General features: G+C 42.8%; 1 protein-coding gene and 1 long non-coding RNA gene across 3 annotated transcripts in view; one reads left to right on the top strand and one right to left on the bottom strand.

Annotated features, from left to right (window-relative positions):
- Nucleotides 1-888: 888 nt before the first annotated feature.
- On the top strand, nucleotides 889-11,687 carry LOC127050800 (uncharacterized). Its single transcript, XR_007774285.1, has 2 exons — nucleotides 889-992; nucleotides 11,031-11,687. It is a non-coding gene; the product is annotated as an uncharacterized LOC127050800 (long non-coding RNA).
- FBXL3 (F-box and leucine rich repeat protein 3) overlaps nucleotides 1,324-22,734 on the bottom strand; it is a 33,305-nt gene continuing 11,894 nt past the window's right edge. Inside the window, exons 3-5 of one of the 2 annotated variants that reach the window (XM_050949770.1) lie at nucleotides 21,645-21,770; nucleotides 12,288-12,459; nucleotides 1,324-3,656 (exon numbers count right to left, since the gene is read on the bottom strand). In XM_050949770.1, coding sequence (XP_050805727.1) covers nucleotides 3,013-3,656; nucleotides 12,288-12,459; nucleotides 21,645-21,770 — 942 coding nt within the window. In that variant the 3' untranslated portion in view covers nucleotides 1,324-3,012. The remainder of the gene's footprint in view (nucleotides 3,657-12,287; nucleotides 12,460-21,644; nucleotides 21,771-22,734) is intronic. The other variant, XM_050949779.1, reaches the window with a different exon arrangement.

Genomic DNA, 22,734 nt, shown 5'->3' with positions numbered 1-22,734 from the left:
ATCTGGCTCCCTGAAACTGAGAATGCTTTGTCACCACTCACTGGGGACTGAACATTTTCAATGGAAGGTGGAAGGCCTTGTCTATTTCAAAGTGTTTCCCTTTTTCAACCAACATTGTTTTAAGGTTGATACTATTACAATACTATTCATCATTTTTATACCAATACTGTTCGATTTTTGATTGAGATAGGACACTACCTGGAGTGGTTTTTGTACGCATTGTTTTATCCACCTTCATTTAACCCCCCCAATTTCACACTTCTCTTTATAATTGCATAGGATGAAAAATTAACTCCGCTTGGAGGCAATTCACTTTTATAGAGCATCCCTCTACTTCGGGGTGGGCAAACTTTTTGGCCTGAGGGCCACACTGGGGTTGCAAAACTGTATGGAAGGTCAGGTAAGGAAGGCTGTGCCTCCTCAAACAGCCTGGCCTCCAACCCCTCCCCTAGCTGCCCCCCTCAGGACTCCCGAACCATCTAACCCCCTCCTGGGACCCCCACCCCCTATCCACCCCCACCCCACTGCTAGTCCCCTGTCCATATCCCTGCCCCTTGACAGGGCTCCCCAGGCCTCCCATGCTTATCCACCCCCCCCATCCCGACTGCCCCATCTAACCACCCCCTGCTCCCTGACCCCCCCAACCCCCTTAGCATGCTGCTCACAGCAGCATATCTGGCAGCTGTGCTGCCCAGACGGAGCCAGCCACGCTGCCAGGCAGGAGCGCGCAACCCCACTGCCAAGAGCACTGCCTGTGCAACAATGAAGCTGTGGGGGAGAAGGGACGGCGGGGGAGGGGACAGGAGCTTAAGAGCTGGGCAGGACGGTCCCGCCAGGCGGATGTGGCCTGCGGGCCATAGTTTGCCTACCTCTGCTCTATTTGCATCTTCTCTCCTCAAGATCCAATAGTCAACAGCATGTATGAAGCAGAACGATGAAGCGCAAATGGATAAATTCCTAGTGATGAGGCAACAATTTGAGGTGACTAGGGTGTAAGTTAATTGCTTTACTTTCCACACACAGGTTTTCTCAGCCAATGCAGTAAGTAGTGGCCAATACTGCTTACCATAGTCATACAATACTAGTGGGATTTGGCCCTAACTCCTGCATCGCTCACCTCTCCAAACAAGGCTTTAGTCACATTACTGGAAGAGATTCTGCCACATACATGCTTGACGTAATCACTAGTAACAATTATTCCCTAAAAATCTTGTAATGGCATTCTAGTATGACCGTTCAGACTGTGACCATGTGAAGTACCAGTATCAAAAGACCATTTACACAAATAAAGGCAAAGAAATATCAAGTATTAACACACCAAACTTGGTCTTTGTAAAAGAAAATGTTACGTATATTGACACCTTTGTACAAATAAAAGCAATTCTAGTGCTATATTTTAACAAATTCTAATACAAAAAAAATTGACTACTCAATAGAATGATTCTTAAACACAAACCTCTACAGAAACATAGTTTTACTGTTAAGATGTCAGTCCACTGAGTAATGCTTGCTCAAAAACATTATAAAGTTAAATATGCCCATATTATAAATTTTACAGTTTATCCTCAAACTATACATTTGGAGCAAAATGAACATTAGAAGTAAACAAAATCTACTTAATTTATTACAAGAGGTAACTGTACAACCCCAAAATGGAAAGCATGCCACCAAAGTTCACTGTAGGCTAACATTTTCTTTGATCAAAACAATTCATAAATCGTACTTTTGTGAAATTGTACATCTAATTTCTGCATATTGCTCTATTTCACACAGGTTTGATGCTCTGAGTTTTAAATATGAAATGATCTGAAACTAGTTGAAATAAAGGAATATAAAAAAATGGATAGCTATCAGTCACTTCATATATGAACATTTCTGAAGCCAGATTTACAGAATAGCAATTTATATAATAAAATAATAATAATAAAAATATATAGTTTAGGCAATTTAGTTACAAAGCCATTTTTCTCTTAAATTTGCAAGCAGTTAATGGGTCTCCCAAGATTTTTTTTGGGTCAAATGGCTCCTTAGACTCCTTTTAAAGTTCAATGTTCACTCTGCTCTATTCTCTTTACTTAAACAGCCATTACATTTAAACATTTCTCTGCATGTTTTCAGCTTCCTCTTATCTAGAAATATATGCAGTACTCCAGCTAATCAAATGCTGCAAGACTGATTTTAACTTTTGAGAAAAGCCTGTCAGTTCCAACCAGTGTCAAAATATAGTATATCTACAATTTCTTCCAGAATACTTCAGCTTTCTGAGCTATAATTAATATTTTAAAACAAGTTTAGAAATGGCTCTGAAGACCCTAGAAATGTCAAGTTTACATTAGAAAAATGCATAGAGAAAAAAAGCTTTTGGTAACCCTCATCTATAAAATACATTGTGTGCAAATTACTCATCAGAAATTAAACAAGTAGCAAATTTAATAGTGTCTAAACAATACTTCTGTTGTCTTGCCTCTTAATTTACTACTATGTAATGTATGAGTTTCATAGCCTACTAAATGCTCCATATAATCTTAAAATTCTGTAGTTCAGGCAGTTCATGTAATTTAAACACTAGGTAACTGCTAGAGTCTGCAGTAAAAGCATTCAATTTCACCTCCCTTTGTAAGTCAATACAAATCAGTCTGTTCACTATTAATATCTATATCAAAGTAACAGATAAAATATTATAATTCGTAGTTAATACTTTGCAACCACAACTTTTAAATTTGTCAATGTTTTCAAATTTTATTTACATAAATTTAGGGTCATTGTCAATGGCAAAGTGAGAACCTAAAAACAGACTAGTTTTATTAGAATGAAAGTGTTTTCTGGAATATCCAGGTTTAAGCATAGAAAATGTGGATTTCAGAAATTAGTGCTAAACATGACATCAATTTTCTAATCAAAGCAGTGACATTACAGTAAAAACTATAATATTAAATAAGATTGTGATAAGTTGCAATATGGTATTCTCAAAAGTAAGGTGCTATTTCACATGCCCTGAAGTCTCTAAGGACTTTACCATGTGGGCATCATGTCTGGGAACCAGACTCTACCAAGATGCTTTGACACTTCCCAGTGAATCTGCTCCAAGCTGTACTTCTGATCAGGAATCAAGACTTCTTCCATTATAGACAGCTGAGAGAGGCGGCCACCACACATCTTCACAAACTCAACAAAGGCACTGCACGAGACTTCACACTCCCCTAGGCCAATAGCTGACAGATTCTTACAGCGTTCTGCAATACGAATAAGCTCTTCATCTAGTGGCCGTAATCCATTGGCGCACACAACCAGTTCAACTAATCGAGGACATGTCATTCCAACACGACCAAGTACATCTTTGCTTACTGACCTCCCAAAGTAAAGGTGGGTGACAGGGGTTTCATAACGGAAGAATGGGTCAAACTCCTCTTCGTATAAGAAAAAGTACATGACTAAGTTTACTTTGGGAGAATGCTTGATGAAAGCATCCCAGCTGCTCTTCTGAATTGTGTGGAAGTGAGTCTGTCCAGGATTCTCACTGACTACATCAATGCGCAAATGTTCTAATCTGACATGTTTCTCAGAAGACAAAGCAAGCAGAAGCTCATCACTCAAGAGATGGTAGTTCAGTGCCAACTCACGTAAACCATGACAATGGTCAGCCACGCAAAGGATACCTTGAAAAAAAACATCAAAGTGTTAATTTGTATTCATGGAAAATATCTTATAAATCAAAGCGAGTTTTCTTGAATTTAACCTCAAACAAAAATTAGCTTTTGCGTGTCAAACAGAAGCAGGAGTTCTGAAGTGCAAAACCCAGAGTAACCTAGAATATCTATATTATGAGTTACAGACACTGAAATAACATTATCTTAGATGAGATGCTGATAAGCATCCTTGTGAGTAATTCATTAATCTCAAACTCCACCATAAAATCTTGTCATGATTGTACTATAATGTATTCTCTGTACATACACAGTAAGGCATATATGCACTAATGAACGAACATTTGTTTTCTTTTACACTCGCAAATCATTCTTTACTACACCAAGTTGTGTTTTGTTGTAGCATGCAATTTCAGGGTGTCCAATGCATTCATATTATGCACTGATGTTTGCTCTATGCAGTGTCAAAAGTTCAAGAAAAAAAAAGGTACAGTAAGTCTGAACAGATGGATGATCTAGACTAAAATGATGTCCACAGCTGCATAACATGTGCTCTGAAATGACTACTGCACTTCTCCCAAGCCTCTGACATCTCAAGTAGTAACGCATTTCTACATGGAACTTGACTTTGTCCTGCCAAATTGATGTATGTTGTGAGGAGGAGGGTGAAGGAAGCACTGAGATCATTGTATTCACCCCTAATGCCCTCAGTGGAGGTGGGCGAAAATAAAGACTCTTTCCAGGCAGACAGATGTTAACCAGGAAAGAACTTTAAAGACATCAACACCAGGAGAAAACCCTCCTTATTAGTTTACACAGTTGTCAGCCAGGTAACAGGAGCTTGTTGGCTGAAGTCTCTCTATCACCTCCAGCAATCACTGAGTGTTTTGGGATAGTTTCCTAAACAAAAACAATGATAATATGGAGCCACAACGCTTAGAAAAAAAAAAAAAAAAAACCAACAAAAAAAACCAAAAAAATTTTAGGGGTGGGGGGGAAGGCATGAAGTCTGCTTTCTGCAGGACTTGGGGTGAGAGTATCAGGTGATTTTTTTTTCCCACTGCAAGCCACCTGTTTCACACACTGTCCACTAAGGACATAACTTTTGTGTAAATTTGATTTTAAACATTACTTTATTATTATTATTAAAGTTAAGAGGGAAGGTACTGTATGTACATCTTGTTAGGCTTGAGTTATTGGGGACTGCAAGTATCGGTTACAAGGTTCATGAGATACATACATATCACATAACCAGCATAGATCCTGATTGAGGTATGGGAGTTTTTAAAAGCATCAGTGGATAAGTGGGCTGAGGTACGCCACCCATGGAATGCATTAAAAGTCCAAGTCAATATTGGTGTAGAGAATAAGTACATAGGTGGGGTGCGTCCCTCTGTTTGTCAGGGAAGGAAGTGGGTTATTTCCCTGGTCGGTGTTCTTGGTTACTCAATCTGGTACTGGCGGTGTCCTGTAATGTGTTCCGTGTCCTGATGGTGTCAGACACCATGAGCTGTCTCATGAGCTGGGCATACCATTGACTGACTTCGCACACTCTCAGTACCGGCTCATTGTGGGGGTCCCATGCGCCCAAGGCTCCCAAGACCAGGGCCTGTGTCTGGACCTCATAGCCCTGGGCTCTCAGAGTGTCGGCCAGCAGGGTGTACTTCAGTACCTTCCGTGCTCGGGCCTTGTGGAAGGCTGGTGACCTGTTTTCAAATGGCACCGTGACATCTACCATGAGGACTCACCTTCTTTTCTGCATCTGTCACAACGATGTCAGGTTGCAGTTGGCTGTCTGTCCCGGGGATGGTGGAGTTGATGGTGATCTTCCCTAGGGACAGCAGGATGGCTTTCACCAGCCAATTCTGGATGGCATTGTGGCGGTGCTGCCAGGCTCTGGAGTGTTGTTTGCATCCGCACAGAACGTGGGACAGGGTCTTGCTGGCGTAGCCACACTTCCTGCAGCGCTTGTCCCGGTTGCCGTGGTGGACAGCTCCATTGAGGGAAACACAGCTGAGTCAGGCCCGGTGGACGAACCACCAGTTGGCGAACCTGGTGAAGCTGCCCCCAGGGCGGAAGTGGTTGCTGGCATCCTACTTGCTGGATACCTCGAACACCTTGCCCTGGTCCAGCTTCTGCTTGAGGTTCTCAGCATAGTGGCAGTGGATGGCGTCTTTCAGGGTCCTTTCCAGCATCGTTCTGGTGGTCGGGGCGACAATGGTGTGGTCCAGTATTCCCAGCTCCCGACGCTCCTTGCACCACTTCCAGCGGCAGTTGATCTTCTTTTCTAGGGGTTTCGAGGCATTGCGGGTGCGGGACCAGAGAGAGGACACGTCTCTTCCTTCTCTCCCGAACTCAGCCTCCAGGGAGCCACTGAGGTAAGTGGCAACATCCTGCTCAGAGGGGGTCCTGGCAATGAGTTTTCTGACCATTTCCCATATGGCTTCCTCCGCAATGCTCCTTACCATCGGGTCCAGACACATCAGGAGGCGGAAGGCATGGGTCATCACTGCCACGTTGCACAGGTTGCCCATCCGAGGTACGTTGGTACTGCCCTGCCTGTGGGAGACGTAGATGATGTTGGTGCTGGCCCATTGCGGAAGGTAGAGCCATTTCTTCACTAGCTGCCTGATGGCGCTATCGGCCTTGTTCAGGGGCACCTTGGCTACGGCCGATCCCCTGAGGACAAAGGAGATGCAGGGGATCAGGAAGGTATTGAGGGCACTGATCTTTTGCCAGGGGGCAAACAGGGAAGAGTCAATTTGGCCCACGTCCCACAGGATCTCTGCAATGGTGTCTCCAGAGGTCTGTCTGACATGGACTCCTGTGGGCATGCCCAAGTGTTGGTATACCTCTCCCTCTTCGAGGGAGGTCATGGGCTCGCCCTGGATCAGGAACTGTGTCGACCGGACCAGAGCTCTGGCACCACCTTCAACGTAGAGGGAGGTGCATTTTTGAGGTTGAATTGAAGGCCCATCCACTCGGTGGCTCTGCTGGCGAAGTCGAGCATCCGCTGGATGCTTTCCAAGCGGTTGGCAACCAGGGCCAGATCGTCCGCATAGCCTAGGATGCTGATTCTCTTGCCATGCAGGTCGAAGCTGGTCGGGCTGCTGGAGATGGCTCGGATGAGCGGTTTCATGGCCAGGATGAAGATGATGGAGCTGAGGAGGCAGCCATTTCACACTGCAGCAGATGGGGATGGCATCTGTCTCTTCATCCATGGCACGGATGGTGGTGGCGCAGTCCTTGTTGAGGTCCCAGAGGATCTGAAGGTCTCCGGAATTCTCCCAGGGTGGTGAAGATGTGATGATGGGGTATGGACCCGAAGGCGTTGGTCAGGTCGAGCTATGCTACTGTGCACTGCCTCTTGGACCTCCTGACTACCTGGATGGCTGTCTGAAGAAGGAAGTTGCGCTCGTAGCATCCCTCACAGAACATGACGCCCTTCTGCACTGAGCTGACGGTGCCCCCGCACACTGACCAGTCCGTGATCCTTGCCATGAGGCAGCTTGCATACAGCTTGTAGAGGGTGAAGCAGAGGGAGATGGGCCTCCAGTTGCTGGGGTTGTCTCATTCGCTTTTTTGTGGATGAGCATGGTCACTGATGTTTTCCAGGAGCGGGGGGTGCGGCGGAACTGCTTGCATTTATTGAAGATGGCAGCAAGCAGCTGGGGTCTCGCTTCTTCAGCAGGTGGTAGCGGATGCCATTTTTTCCAGGGGCAGTGTTTTTGGTCCTCATTAGCCTTGCCAGCACCTCCTGTGGGAATAAATCTCACTCCAGGTCCTCCACGAGGTTGATCCAGGGTAGCAGGGGAATGCCCTCTGGGTGTTGCACGTTGATCTGGGCCTCGCGATGGAACACGTCCTTGAAGTAGGAGTAGAGCCTCTCATATTGGATGGCACAGTAGGGTGAGGTCCCATTGAGGATCTTCCAGATGGCTTTTGGGCGGGTCATCCTGTATAGTTTCTGGATGCAGCTGCCGGATTGTAGCGGCGGTCGGCATCCCTTCTCCTGCCTTCTCTGGCAGTGTTGTTTTGGCTCGGCGCAAGGAATTTGCAAGTGGTCCGTGTGGTCTCCTGGGGTTCCCTCCTTCCAGCTGTGATTTCCGCAGATAGTTCTGTGGTCAGTCTGTCCATCAAGGTGTCGAAGTTCTCGAAGTTGTCAGCCTTTGCCAGTTCCTCCATCCAAGCCGATTGCCATGGTGTGGTGACCCTCACTCACGACCGCCGCTCCTCCTGCTGCATTCTCTCCACAAGTTCAGGTGCTGCGGGGATGGTCTGTGGCATTGTCGTCTCAGACTGGGGAGTGCTGTTCAGGTGGATCTTGAGACAGGCGTGCTGGGACAGTGGGCAACTCCCGGTATCTCTGGGGCAGTGCTGGATCTTCCGGGAGGGAGTGAGGTTCTGGAAGCACTGGTGCTGGACCTTGAGGGGACGCGGTCATGTCTGAAAGTGCTGGGGGCGGGTCTCATTCTCCTGTGGGTGGTATCCGTTTGGGAGGATCCTTGGTGGGGCCTGGGATTTTTGACGGTCAGGGTCTTGCTGGGCAACCCTGGAGGAGGTGTAGCAGTGTAGAGAGTAGGGAACTGAAAATTGGAGCCAGCAACTTCTAGAGTGGCTGTTTTACTGTTTTTTTTGGGGGGTGGGGTGGGGGGGAGGGGTGCCTGCAGAGTTCTCACTTCTTCCTATAAAGCAGCAGCCTTGCCTAGTGGTTAAATTGCATGCAGACAGTGCCAACAGAAAACATCTTTATCACCAACACATGATATATGAGGTATTCCCTATACTTTGTATTTGCTGTCCCATTCTATGGTAAATTTAAACTACTATAGTTGGTAAAGGTTTTTTTTGTTTTTTTAATTCCCACTATATACAGCCTTCTGGGTTTTGCGTGCCTCAGGATGTAGCCTAAAGTTTAGGCTGGGTATGGTCCAATTTTGTTTACCTACACGAAACAACACATTTGATTTAGAACTTAAAATTTCAGCTGGAAAAATTAAGCCACAAATTTGCAATAATTGGAAAAAAATGTCAAACTTCTAAAAAATTTTTCACTTAAGCTCTACTTACTCAAAACATTGATCCTAAAAATGTAATGATTTCTTCAACAAAACAACAAACACTTAAGTGTTTTCTACCTCAGGATCAGAAATATTAAATGTAAAACTGTTTTCATTATATCAATAATATTCTCCAATCTGTCACTTTAATACTGCATTTAGTGTATACCAGTTATTCATTTCAATATCCTACCATTTAATTCTTTGTGTTGCATAACTAAAGTGTCTTTTCTATTTAATTTCCTGTAAAAATAATGTAAATACGAACATTAATTTTAAAATTGATTTTGAGAATAAAGACAAACTTGAGTGAAATTCTTCAGCTTCATAAAGACTGGAGTATAAAGTAAAGAAACCCAAAAGCTTAGTTACTGAATCCCAGAATATTATGCAATTTACACACCGAAATAGAGGTGTCAGGTGTCCTCTTCCCCAGTAACCTTTTGGAAAAACTAAAGTGATACATACAGAGATACTGCAAGACTCGGGAGTAAGAATTGTTCTTGGTAACATTACAAACGTTCATATTTTTTTTTAAAAAGGGAAAATGTTTCCTAAAACAGCACTCAGTGAAATGTAATCCTTTCTGAAGTATTATTTTTGAAAAGAAAATATGAAAATCATAATAAAAACTCTAGGTGACTAGTAACTATGATGGTCAGGTAACTCACTGTAATTCAAACAATATAAACTGCAGAACTCAACTGAAGAGCTGTGACTGGTGCCTCCATAATAAAATCAGAGAGGAAGGAATGTCCAGGGACTAGAGCACTAGCCTGCAACGTAGGAGATCCCTACTCTGCCACAAACATCCTGTGCGATTCTAGGCAAGTCACTTAGGATTGAATGCTCAAAAGGAATTAAGCACTGTGAATTCAAGTTTTTTCAACAGTTTATAGCAATCTGGTAAGTGGAACACTTCCATGCAAAAAACACAACAACAACACAAAACATCTCAACCAACCACACAAAAAAGTAGTACTCAAAGTTTCCTTATTTTCTTCCAGATATTCTTGCTTCTATTGTAGTTTCCCTGCTTTGGAGCTCAAACATAACATGAGGCCAACTGTCTGCATAAGTGGTCCTCAACCTTTTTTTGGCAGCACTTCAGCAGCAACGCCTCTGGATAACGCCGCTTGCCGCCGACAAGCATCATCATCCAGAAGCGTCGCTGCTGAAATGCCGCCAAATATCGGTGGATTCTTGACCGCCAGCCAGGATGTGGGTGCATTTAGATGCCCCTGTGGGCACCATGGCGCCTGCGCGCACTATGTTGGGGACCCCTGGTCTACATGCTAGCTCATTTCCAGTCTGTTCCACTCTTTCTTCTCTCTAACCAGCCACACCAGACTTCAGCTATGGCTCTCAACTGAGTTCTTCTCCCATTGTTTTGTCACTATTTCATTTTGCTCCATTCTACCGTCTCACAAAAAAGGACAACAGTAGTTTTGCTCTATTTCTTAAAAAGGAAATGCCATTTTCCGCCTAAAATCTTTAAATTTAAACCAGGCCATTATAATATAAATTGACACAAGATGATTTTCTATGTTCATGAAAGCAAAGTATTGTCAAATACCAACTATTACATACTTAAGCAGTGCTTAAGCAGTAAACCGGGGGAGGGAAGGGAAGAAAAACAGTTATTTTAGTGCTATGATAGTGTACAAGTCAATGTCTTGTTGAAAGTAATTGTGATTAAAAATGTTTAAAAAAAGATACCAGTACTCCACAGATTTCTCCATGTTAAAACAATATACACCCTTATTTGTGAAAAGCTACACATCCAAGTATCACCACGTAAATTTATTAGAGTGTGAGTTCTTGTCATTCTAGGTGGACTATCCTGTTTCCCTTACATCTTCACTTAGCATTGTGTTGCTAAATTTTATGTCATTATTAAAATTACTGTTTCATTCAGGCTTTTACATTATATGTATCACCCTGGTGTCCATCTATCTTCCAAAGATAAATTAAAGAAAATGAATAGCATCTCATGTTTGGGTCCTGCAATTTTCTTTTCCTCTGGGAAAATGGGTCATTTTTAAGCTGATGCGCTGTTATTTGTGAAAGCAAGCTCAAATCGTGCATTGCTTTTGGAACAGTGAAAGGTAAGGTAGTTCTTAGTTCCTGCAGGAGAAAATTCTACAGTCTTGAACCAGCTTGAGACTGCTCTGTCTATTGCACAAACTAGCTTCACCCTTGCGTTGTGTTAGAGAAGTAGACTGTCAGTGACAGAAGATGTGTTGTACAGCTCAGGTCCTCCACCTCTGATGTTGTGTTGTCTATTATTTTTGTTTTCAATTCAAGTATAAAATTGCTCTTTCAGAACAAGGAAATCAGCCACTCCATTATTCATGGCACTCCATAATTCAAGTCATAGTCATAATGAAATGCTCTGGAGAAACTTACATTCTGAAATACCTGAGAATGTATTCTACTTCCAGTGAAGCACAAGAGAGAGCTGTCAACCCATTTTAAGCCTTCAGATTGGATTCAGCCTTTAAAAAGGATTCCTCCACACACACCCTACCCCCACCCCCACCAGAGTGGACTGATTTAAATCAACAGGTAGAAAACTTCGATTTAAAACACTGGTTTTAATTTTGTTGTGTATTTATACTTGTTATTTTTCTAAAGAAAAGTTTATTCTCATTAGTTGGTAGGCATTAAAAGATGTTGATTTGCAACTATATAAAACTTTACAATGAATTTGGTACTTTTGATTATCAGGAGGATCCTATAGCTATGCACATTTATTTCAGCAATTATATAGCATATATAGATTCTTAATTTTTACTTTATGTTAGAAAATGGTGAATGATGCACTTATTTACTAGATTAACTTTTTATTCGTATCATGCTTTATTTGGATGGGAATTGGAATTTATTTTAAAAATGCACTAAAAAGCATTTTAAATTTGTATTGGTTAAATGAAACTGCCTTTAATGTGATGGATACACAAATAAAGTTAAATGCAAAATATTTTTGATAAAAACTGATTTATTAAACAAAAAGAATGCATCATCTGTAGTTAACGAACTAAACTGTTTCTGGTCACCATGTCTTAAGATTTTAGAATTAGTCAATCTCATTCTCTCACACCTTGTTTTTATTCTTAGACTAGAAAAGGAAAACAATTCTGGCTTTTTCAACTCTGAATGAACTAATCATTGAACTGAACAAACAAAATATTTATTCTGCACTTGCAGAAGAAGATACCGCTGTCAAAAGCCAGTTTAGTACTTCAACACACTCTGGTTTTAGGTGCTTAGACAGTTTAACTTTCTTTAAAGCTGTAGCAACAAACAGATACTGCTTATGTTTAAAAAAAAATTAAAATCAATTTTCATCCTCCCCCCAGCTCAAAATTATTTGTCCATGATGGTCAAATATGTTTCAGTACTAGTCAAAATAATTCTAGGCATACAGTTTTAATATTCTTATGAAACAAAAACAATGGAACAAGTATTAAGATGTCAGAGGCTGTAAATACTAGCCAAAACCCCCAATTTTTTCAGAAGCTTGCTGGAAAGTTCACACTGTGAAACCAAAAACACCCACAACACACACAGGGTAGCTCACCTGCAGGAGAAACATGAGGACAACTGCTCATTTTTAATAGCTTGAGCGTATCACTGTTGTTAGCCACTAGTACTTTGAGGGACGGATCATCTACTGGCGTATCATCTATTTTAAGTGAAGAGAGGGATTTGGAGTTTACAAACACCACTGTCAGTGCAGAGATAAAATGTGACTGCAGAAAGGAGAAAAACAGTGAACAGTGAAACAGGGATGTGAAATATTCCAAATATATTTTCTAAACCAGTGTTTCCTTACATCTTCACATATAGATAGTCTACACCAGGGATCGGCAACCTTTGGCACACAGCTTGCCAGGGTAGACCCCCTGGTGGGCCAGGCTGGTTTGTTTACCTGCTGTGTCCGCAGGTTCGGCCAATCGCAGCTCCCACGGGCCACAGTTCACCGCTCCAGGCCAATGGGGATGGCAGGAAGCGGCAGCCAGCACATCCCTCAGTCCGTGCCGCTTCCTGCCGCTCCCATTCATTTGGAGTGGTGAACCGCGGCCAGTGGGAGCCGCGATCATCTGAACCTGTGGACGCGGCAGGTAAACAAACCGGCCTGGCCCACGAAGGTGCTTACCCTGGTGAGCCACGTGCCAAAGGTTGCCGATCTCTGGTCTACACCTTCCTTTAGTCTAACACCTACTGCAATAGTTAACATTACTGCATCCATTTTATCTCAGCTAGACAGTAAAACATTTGACCCAGGTTTTTTTTTTGTCTTTTAAAAGCAAAGATCAAGTATTTAGTTTTTGTTATAAATCCTTGTCTATAGTCGGTCATTGATAATATCCAACATTAACAGAAACTCAGGAACTGAGACAAAAAATGCAGTGCTCTAACATTCAAAATATCCTATACAAGTGCACAAATTGACTAGTGAACCTAGAAGTAAGCTCTGAAGATTACTTGCAAAGTGCACTTCCAAGGCAACGTCCTCCAGACTCAGACATGAGGGTAAACTGCAATATGTAAAATCTGTTCTAAACACTTTATCTACATAGAAAGACTAAGTTTAGCAAAAAATGCAAGTCTGAAATTTAATAAAAATTATTAAAATAAAAGGCCAAAGTTTAAGACCAGAAGAGAACACCAGGTCACATAGTCTGACCTCCTGTGCATCACAGGCCACCCTTATAATTGTGAAGATAGTCTTACAAAATGTGTAAAAAAAGAGAGTTAACCTGTTTTGTAATTGTTCTTTGAAATGTGTTTCACAAATCCATTCCACTTCAGGTGCGTGTGCACCCGGTGTGCTAGAGCCAGATATGTTCTTCCCATAGCGATACTCACTGAGGTGGCACATGCACCCTTAACACTCTTATGCTGCCAGCCAATGGTCTAAAGGGGTGGATTTGGCCCTCCTCAGTTCCTTCTTATTGGATAACACTGATAGAGAGGGAAAGGAGGGTGGGTCATGGAATGGACCCACCTTGAAGTACAATAGTTACAGAACAGGTTAGTAACAGTTTTTGATTCTTAAAAGGGATTTTCCACTTCCAGTTAGTCACAAACAATTCAGCCCAGAAAAGGGTTTCAGAGTCTACCTGAACAATGACTGTAAAACTACACGTCTGAATTTGGCATCAACCCTTTAATGCTGATAGTATAAATGTTTTGTGAGAGTATGCATTGATCACTAGGTTGCAGCTTTACAGATTTCCTTTATTGATATGACTCAATGCAGCCGAAGCCTCTTGCGCTCTTGTAGAATGCACTAAAACTGCTCAGCACAGGGACTTTGGCAATGTCATAGCATATGCAAATAGAAGATGAAATCCTAAAGGAAGGCCCTTCATCCTGTCAGCAAAGGAAACAGCTAAGGAGATCTCCGAAAGAGGCTGGTTCTGTCCAAATTGAAAATACTAACATCCAATGTATGCAGTGTCTCTTCCTCCTTATGGGAATGTGGCTTCGGAAAAGAGGAAGGCAAATAGATAGCTTAATTAAAGGGAAAAAAAAAGTCAGTTAAGTTTAGTCAGGAATTTACAGTGAGGGTGTAAATAGTCCTTGTCCTTATAAAACATACTGTATTTGGGGGCGGTGGCAGCAACCAACACGTTCAATGCCTTTATCCTCCCAGCTGAGGAAACAGCTACCAACAACACTGGTGCTGGCAACTCTAATGGGAGCCAAATTAAATCCCAGAGAAGCGAGAGCTCTGTGACATGTGAATATAGCCTGTCCAAACCTTCCAAAAATGGATAATCATAGGTTTAGAAGAAAGACAAACAAAAACTAGACCATCCCCCTCCAGAGGGCAGAAAGCATGGCTGCCAGGTGATCTCCTTCTAGGTAAAAAGCCCAGAATACACTGTATGGAAGAATGCAAAAGTTAAATAAATATGCTGAGACCACACTGAAAAATGCTTCCACATCATCAGTTAAGTATCTAGTGGACAGTTTTCTGCTATTTAAAGGATGTTTTGAACCCAGACAGAACTCTGCTTCCTGAGACATTAACCACTGAGCATTCATGCTCTCACATATGGAATGGATGAGTTGGGATGCAACATCCAACCTTGACTTTGAGAAAGTAAGTCAGATTCCTGAGGTATTATCATTTTCTTGACAGAAGGGCTCAATATTTCTGAGAACCAATGCTGACAAGGGCAGCCTGGCACTATGAACCTTGTGTGGGCATGATCCTGTCTGAGCTTGTATAGCACCTTTGGAATTGGGGTAGGCCTACAGTAGCTTGCTTCTCCAAGATAGAAGGAAAACATCTGTCAAGGAACTCACACTTGTACACAAATAGGTGGCACTTTCTGATCAGTCCAGGGGTGAAGAGATCTAACTCTGGTAACCTCACCCCAACAACAGTTTGAAAGACGAATTTGATGACATCCAGTCCGAGACCATTTGGAATTTTTGCTGAAAGATCAGCTGAGAAAGTGGCTGGCAGATCTGAACACCTGGGAGATAGGAGGCTTTGAATGTTAATGCATTGCCGATACAAAAGTCCCACAGATCCACAGCTTCTTGGCAAAGGCAAATCTGACCTGGCACCACTCTGTCTGTTCAAACAGAATATCGCAGCTGTATTGTCTGTGAGGACTTAAACCACACTTCTTTTGATGTGCTACAGGAAAGCCTAACACCAGGTGAATTACCCCACAATTCCCAGACATTTATGTGGAGAGAAAGATTTTTGGTCTGCTCATAGGTTCTGAGTCTGTAGAGGTTCCCCACGTGTGCTTCCCAACCAAGATGAAGCAGCTCTAAATAAAGTCACTGAAGGTAAAGATGGGGAGAAGGGGACTCCTGTACATACATTGGCAGGATCCATCCTCCAGTCCAGGGAGAATATAAAGTCCTTGCAGGTATATGAATCAGGATGTCCAGTAGATGATGAGAGAGTATAAACAAACTTCAGCCACCACTGCAGCTTCCTGAGGTGAAGTCTGGCATGCTAAGTCATGTACATGCATGATGCTAGGTGTCCTAAAAGTCTTTGTCAATTTCTTACCTTTGTGCGAGGATATGCCTTGAGGTCCACAGAGAGATCCCGAATTTCTTTGAATCTCAGCTGAGGCAGGGCTGCCCTTGACACTGTACAGTGAGTACAACTCCTAGGAACTCTATTTTCTGAACAGGACCAAGAATTGACTTGTCCTTGTTGATTAACAGGCCCAAGGAATGAAAGAGACTGAACCCTGACCAAACTGATGTCCAGTCATTTTTGGAGAGACTATGGATCTGCCAGTCATCCAGATACGGGAACACCTCTACATCTGCTTTTCTGAGAAAAATGTACTACCACCACCATGCACTTTATGAAGACTTCTGGGGCTTCAGACAGGTCAAATGGCAGGACTGCAAACTGATAAAGGATCATGGCCAAAAGTCTTAGAATCTACCCGTGGTTCTGATGGATGGCCATGTGGAAGTAAACAGCCTTAGGGCAGTGTACCAATTGCCAGGATCTAGGGAAGGAATGACGGAGGCCAGAGTGACCATACTTAAAGAACAGAAAATGTGTGTTTGTTTAGGTTTTCCAGGTCCAGAATAAGTCTGAATCTGCCTTTTGACTTGGAACCAGAAGATAATTGGAATAAAACCCCTTCCCTCTATAAGGAGGAGGAGGAGGAGGAACCTCTTCTGTGGCTCTCAGTTGTTTAAGAGATTGTACCTCTTGTAGAAGAGTAGCATCAAGAATGGACTCTGAAGAGGGATGAGGAAGGGAAAGAAGGAAATTGCAAGGTGTATCTCAGTTCCACGGTTCTTAGAATCCAGTGATCAGCTGTAATATGGGTCTAAGCATCTAAGAAGTGGGATTCCCAAAAAGTTAAGATAGATACACAGCTGCATCTGTCTTCCCTGAAAACAACATAGGGAATGAATTCTGTGCTGCCATCTCTGGAAGAAACACAAATGCCATAACTCTAGCTGCAGAGTCAGTCCCATCTAGGGCAGCTTGAATTTCCTCATTTATTAGAGGAGCCTTTTCAGAAGGCCCTGCTATATTCAAGATGTCCACTGATCTACGCAAACTCCCCTGAACTATTTTGATTTGAATATCAAGAGAGCTAACAAGTCTTAAGATTTATAATCATCTTGGACAAGACAGGATGCCTCCAACACTGTCACCTCATATGGAGGCAGAGAGGACACGCTCATGGGAGACTGAATCTGGATCTCTTGGATGTGAACGTGAAGCTGATGGACAGAGTCCTGGTGAGGGACCTCTGAATCTCAACTGGTATTGAGATGAGTCCCAGGAACAGGGTTCACCTTGTGTGGTGACCTCCAATGTTGCCCCTGAGATAAGCTGTTAGCTGAGGAAACTGGCATCGAACATGATGTGGGTGGCATCATCCCTGGGTTACAGAAAGGCCACTGATACAGCATAGGATCTCAATTAATACTGTTCCATGGTTCCTTCTCTCTAGATCTGCTTCCATACCCATATGGGTAGTGAGATCTTAATCTTCCTGATGAGGGCAAAGGAACGTAAGGCCTCTTGTTGCAGACTTAGGTACTCCCAGGAAAACATGGAGTAGTCCAATGGCCAAGGCTGTGCGATACTGCTTGGTGCCAGTAATTAGGATCTCTGATTTGATGTAGTTGGTACACTGTTTAATCTGTGATGGCAACGCATGTCCAGGGGCTGTCTGTGCTAAAAAGCCTTGACTGCTATCAGTATTGAGGGCTAATGCTCAATAGCCAGAGTTGAAGGAATGCCCCAATTGACACAGGCTGGACCAAAGCTTGTGAGGTGACTAGTACTAATAAATTTACATCCTGAACAAGGAGAGTCCAGTATTGCGCGGTAGAGAGTCTCTGGAGTTGTACTGAGAGGCATCCTTGGTTTCATCCTGCTGTACTGAGGAAGCATGAACGTTCATAGGAGCAAGTCTTGACGGTAGTTGCTGGAATCAGTGACTATGGTATGTGGTGCTGGGTAGTGCCAAGCAAAGGCTAGAACTGTACCCCAGTATCCTCCTTCCTGCTCAAAGATGCCACCTGAGACCCTAGATCTAAGAGAAGGAGGTCTTCCAGCTTTTAAAGATCAGTGGTCATTTAATTTCTTATGGGCACCAAGGAATGGTAACTGTCTCCCCCTCCCAGAAATTATTCTAGGAGAAGAGATGGCATGGTCTGCAGGAGCACTCGTGGATGAGGTTGATCCACCCAGTGGGTGTATCAATGGATGGGCTCAGAGGGAGGATGCAAAACAGCCTCCATTATGATGTGGTGAAGGCTTACCTCTGTCCTTTTTAGTATGGGGCTTGAAATCTCTACAAACTTGGCACTAGTCAGAAAGAGGCCCTCACCCAGACACAGACAATGAGTATCACCAACCAACTTTGGACTTCTTGCTTTCAGCACAGGGCTTAAAACCTGGTGACTGATGCATACCCCAACAGTACCAAGTGTTGTGCCTTATTTTGTAAGAAGAGATCTGACACTAAGTCCAAAGACAGGAAACAAAAACTATACAATAAACTATGAGTACCACTATACTAACAAATATAAATTAGCTGTTCACAAAGAGAGAAACTTGTGCACACAAGCACAGGCAGTCCAATTAATGATCAAGGGCGGTTAAAAGGAACTGAGGGAAGTTGGGGTGGCCACACTCCATTATGCTGCAGCTAGTAACACAACAGTGTTGAGTGCACACGTGCCACTCGGACACATACATCAATGTGAAAAACATCTCCAGCTCTGGTGTACTATATGCACACAGACCTGAAGTGTAATGGACATGTGCAATCACTTGAAGAACCAGGTATAATCCAAAGAGTGCTGTACTGCTAAATCTGCAGACAGACAGCTCCAGTACCTCTGTTTATCAGGCAGCAGAATGAAAACTGACTAATCTTCTCAGTTTTCACTGCTGTTATTGAGCAGCCATGGGGGGGGGGGGGGGGGGAAGATTCAGATCACTTTTAGTATGCTGTTGCACCACCACAACCAGATAATAATGCAGAAGAGGAAGACCTACCTGACACTGAGGAAGGATAGATTAGCTAACACCCCATACAATGAAACTGCCAGGGGAAAAAAAATTAGCTTTAGCCAAACTATGTATTTTTCCTTAACTTTCTCAGGACAGTTTTTTTGTTGAATCTTTCAAAAAGAGATTCAGTTGAAGAGCAAGCATGGATATTTTCATCCCAAACAATGGAGTCTGGCAAAAGCTATAAGTAAATAAACATAGTAGTTCAAAACAAAGAAGTGTTAGGCAACTTTATATGTAGGAATCATTATCAGCTCCACTTAGCTACTGAACACCTCTGCCTTTTATGCATGTATATAATGTGAATATGGGTTTTTTTTTGTTTTTTGTTTTGTTTGTTCTGGGAGGGGGGAGAGAAGAGAAGGAAGATGTACACACATCTACCAGTCAGAAAGTAGTACTTTCTTTGCCGAAAGTAAGTAAGAAGGAACTACCAAAGTTAAACATTTAACATGTAAGAAAAGATAACTTTTCTTTGACACAAGAGAGTTTTAAAAAGATTAGGCAGAGGAGCTTCCAGCTCATTGATGCTGATATTTAACAAGTCTTGAAACTCTTGCAAAATTCCAGAGGAACTGAGACAAGCTAGTCTAATGCCAGTATTTTATAAAATGTGTACAGGATGGATGGCTCTGGTAAAAAACAAAAAAGGCCAGTTAGTCCTGGGCAAAGTCACAGAAAGCCTGATGAAGTACATAATCAGAGAATTAAAGAATGATTGCATAATAAATGCCAAAAACTTATTTTTTAAAATAAAAAAAAGTTACTTTTGTTAAATTTAATACCACTTGATGTTAGAAATTTGGTTGATAAAGTTGGCATAACATATTTAGACTTCTGTAAAGTCACACACAACATTCCAATTAAAAAAAAAAGTTAGTACTACTACTACTGCAACCCATATATACTGGATTAAAAAATGGCTGATAGATCAAGTAGTAACTGTATATGGAGAATCATCTGTCAATGGGGCTATTTCTTGCGATGTCCCACAAGGATCTGTAGTTGGCCCATGCTATTCAATAGCAAACAACAGTTTGGAAAATTTATAAAACCATTGCTGATAAAGTTCACAAGTAACAAAAATTAGTGTGGGAGGGTAAATAATGATAAGGACAGGTTGGTTCTATATAGCTATCTGGACTGAGTGGTAAACTGGGCTCATCTGAACAACACGTGTTTTAATACAGCCAAATGTAAGGTTATACATCTAGGAACCAAAGATTGTAGGTCCCAAAGATGGGGGATTGTATCTAGGTAATGAAGGAGACTGAATGGTGCCAACACAAGCTCCCGGTAAAAATAGGTGGTGATCTGTGAATGTATCAGCAGGAGAATAAAGAGTGGACGAAAGGACAAGTTATTATCACTATATATGGCATTAATAAGGCTGCGAGTCTGCGATGGAGGTCATGGATGCCGTGACTTCCATGGCTGCCACAGCTGACCCCAGGACCAGTCCAGCACCGGCTGCTGTTCAGGCCCCACAGGGGCAGCAGCACCTTAGTTGGGATATTTATAGTAAAAGTCTATGGACCAGGTCACGGGCCGTGAATTTGCATTTATTGCCTGTAAACTGTCCATAAGTTTTACTAAAATTACCCATGACTAAATTTAGCCTTAAGTATTAGGACACGGTTACTGCAAATACTATGTCCACTTCTTCTGGTGTTCACCCTCAAAAAGGGTGCTGAAAATCTGGAAAGGGATCAGAAAAGAACCATAAAATTGATTCAAGGTCTGGAAATCCACTTTATAGTGACATACTAAAGAGTTTCTCTCAGAAAAAGGCCAAGATGTGACTTTGACCACTGTCTATATGAGGGGTGGGCAAACTTTTTGGCCCAAGGGTCACATCTGGGTGGGGAAATTGTATGCAGGGCCAGGAATGTAGGGCTGGGGCAGAGGGTTGTAGGAGGGAGTGCAGGGTGCAAGAAGAGGCTCAGGGCAAGGGGTTGTGTGTAAGAGGGGTGTGAGGGGCAAGGGGCTCAAGGTTCCCCATTCCCAGCCAATGGGAGCTGTCGGGGGTGGTGCCTGCAGGAAAGGGCAGTGCACAGAGCCCTCCGCCCACCCCCACCCAGGGCCGCAGGGATGTGGGTGCTGGCCACCTGTGGGAGCGGCGCAGGGCCAGGGAGCTTGCCTTAGTCCCGCTGCACCATTAGGCTGACAATACCGTGGACTGGATTGAAAGCCCTGACGGGCCCTATCTGGCCCGCAGGCCGTAGTTTGCCCTCCCTCATCTCCCTATGGATGAGGAGATTTCCGATAATGGACGTTCTTTAATCTAGTAGAGGCACAACAAAATCCAGTAGCTGGAAACTGAAGCTAGACCAAGTCACACTAGAACTAAGGTGTAAAGTTTTAACAGTGATGACCATTAATCATTGGAACAACTTACTTAGGGATGCAATGGATTCTCCATTGTTTCATGTTATGACATCAAAAATCAGATATATTTCTACAAAGTATGTTCTAGCTCAATCAGAAGTTATTGGCTTGATGCAGGAATTACTGGGTGAAATTCTATCTCCTGTATTATGCAGGTGGTCAAACTAGATGATCAGAATGCTCCTTGCTGGTCTTAGATCTATTTTATATACAGACTGTGCACACACACAATATTTCACAGATTTTTACACTGAAGCCAATGTATGTTGGGAAAAGATCTGGGAAGTTAAGCAAGTACTGAAAACACCCACATGATGCAGATATAATCAATAAAGTTCTGGCCAAATTTAAGTACTGTGTCTCAGTGCCTGCATTTTAAGAGCTCCCAGGAACAGATGAAGCCACAGAGAACCTACTGCTTTAAATCTACATACTTTCTAAATTATATCAGTAACATACATACCACTACAGTCATTCAATAAACAAAACAAAACATGCACAAGCTACCTTAGGTAAATCCATGAAGCTTGGTCGAGCGGTTGAAATTAGTCCAAGTGTTTTTAAAGAGCAATTGACAAGTTGTGATAAAATATCACAAGCTGCTTCTGCTGATTCCTTGCTGCTATCCACCTTAAATGGAAACAAACCGTTTATTAGTCCAGGAAAATACCACACCAAGCCAATAAACTTTGCAATAAAGAGGTCAAACAGAACAGCTTTCCTTTAATTGCAAATTCTACTCTGAAAGTGTAAAAATCTCAGTGTGGGGTCCCATGTGTGTCTCATTGATTCTACACTGAATGTTCTCAATTTCTTAAAAAAGGTGCTTATCAAAAATTCAGTCATAGAATCATAAGACTTGAAGGGACCTCGAGAGGTTATCTAGTCCAGTCCCCTGTGCTTATGGCAGGCGGACTGGACTAGTGGCAGGGCTAAGTATTATCAGACCATTCCTGACAGGTGTTTGTCTAACCTGCTCTTAAAAATCTCCAATGATAGAGATTTCACAACCTCCCTAGGCAATTTATTCCAGTGCTTAACCACCCTGACAGTTACGAAGTTTTTCCGAACGCCCAACCTAAACCTCCCTTGCCGCAAGTTAAGCCCATTGTTTCTTGTCCTATCCTCAGATTAAGAGGAATAATTCTTTTCCCTCCTTCTTGTAACAACTTTTTATGTACTTAAACTATTATGTCCCCTCTCAGCCTCCTCTTTTCCAGACTATACAAGCCCAATTTTTTCAATCTTCCCTCATAGATCGTGTTTTCTAGAGCTTTAAATCATTTTTGTTGCTCTTCTCTGGATATTCTCCAATTTGTCCACATCTTTCCTGAAATGTGGCACCCAGAACTGGACACAATACTCCAGTTGAGACTTAATCAGCATGGAATAAGCGAATAATTACTTCTCGTGTCTTGATTACAACACTCCTGCTAATACATCCCAGAACAGGATTTCTCAAACAGGGGTTGCCGCTTCCGTAGGTAAAGCCCCTGGCAGGCCGGGGTATTTACCTGCCCCGTCCACAGGTCCAGCCAATCACAGCTCCCATTGGCCACAAATTGCTGCTCCAGGCCAATGGGAGAAGTTGCTG

The sequence above is a fragment of the Gopherus flavomarginatus genome, chromosome 1, assembly GCF_025201925.1.
Source record: "Gopherus flavomarginatus isolate rGopFla2 chromosome 1, rGopFla2.mat.asm, whole genome shotgun sequence".
Taxonomy (NCBI): domain Eukaryota; kingdom Metazoa; phylum Chordata; order Testudines; family Testudinidae; genus Gopherus; species Gopherus flavomarginatus.
The sequence above is the reverse complement of the archived record's forward strand: the minus strand, read 5'-3'. Positions and strand labels throughout refer to the sequence as shown.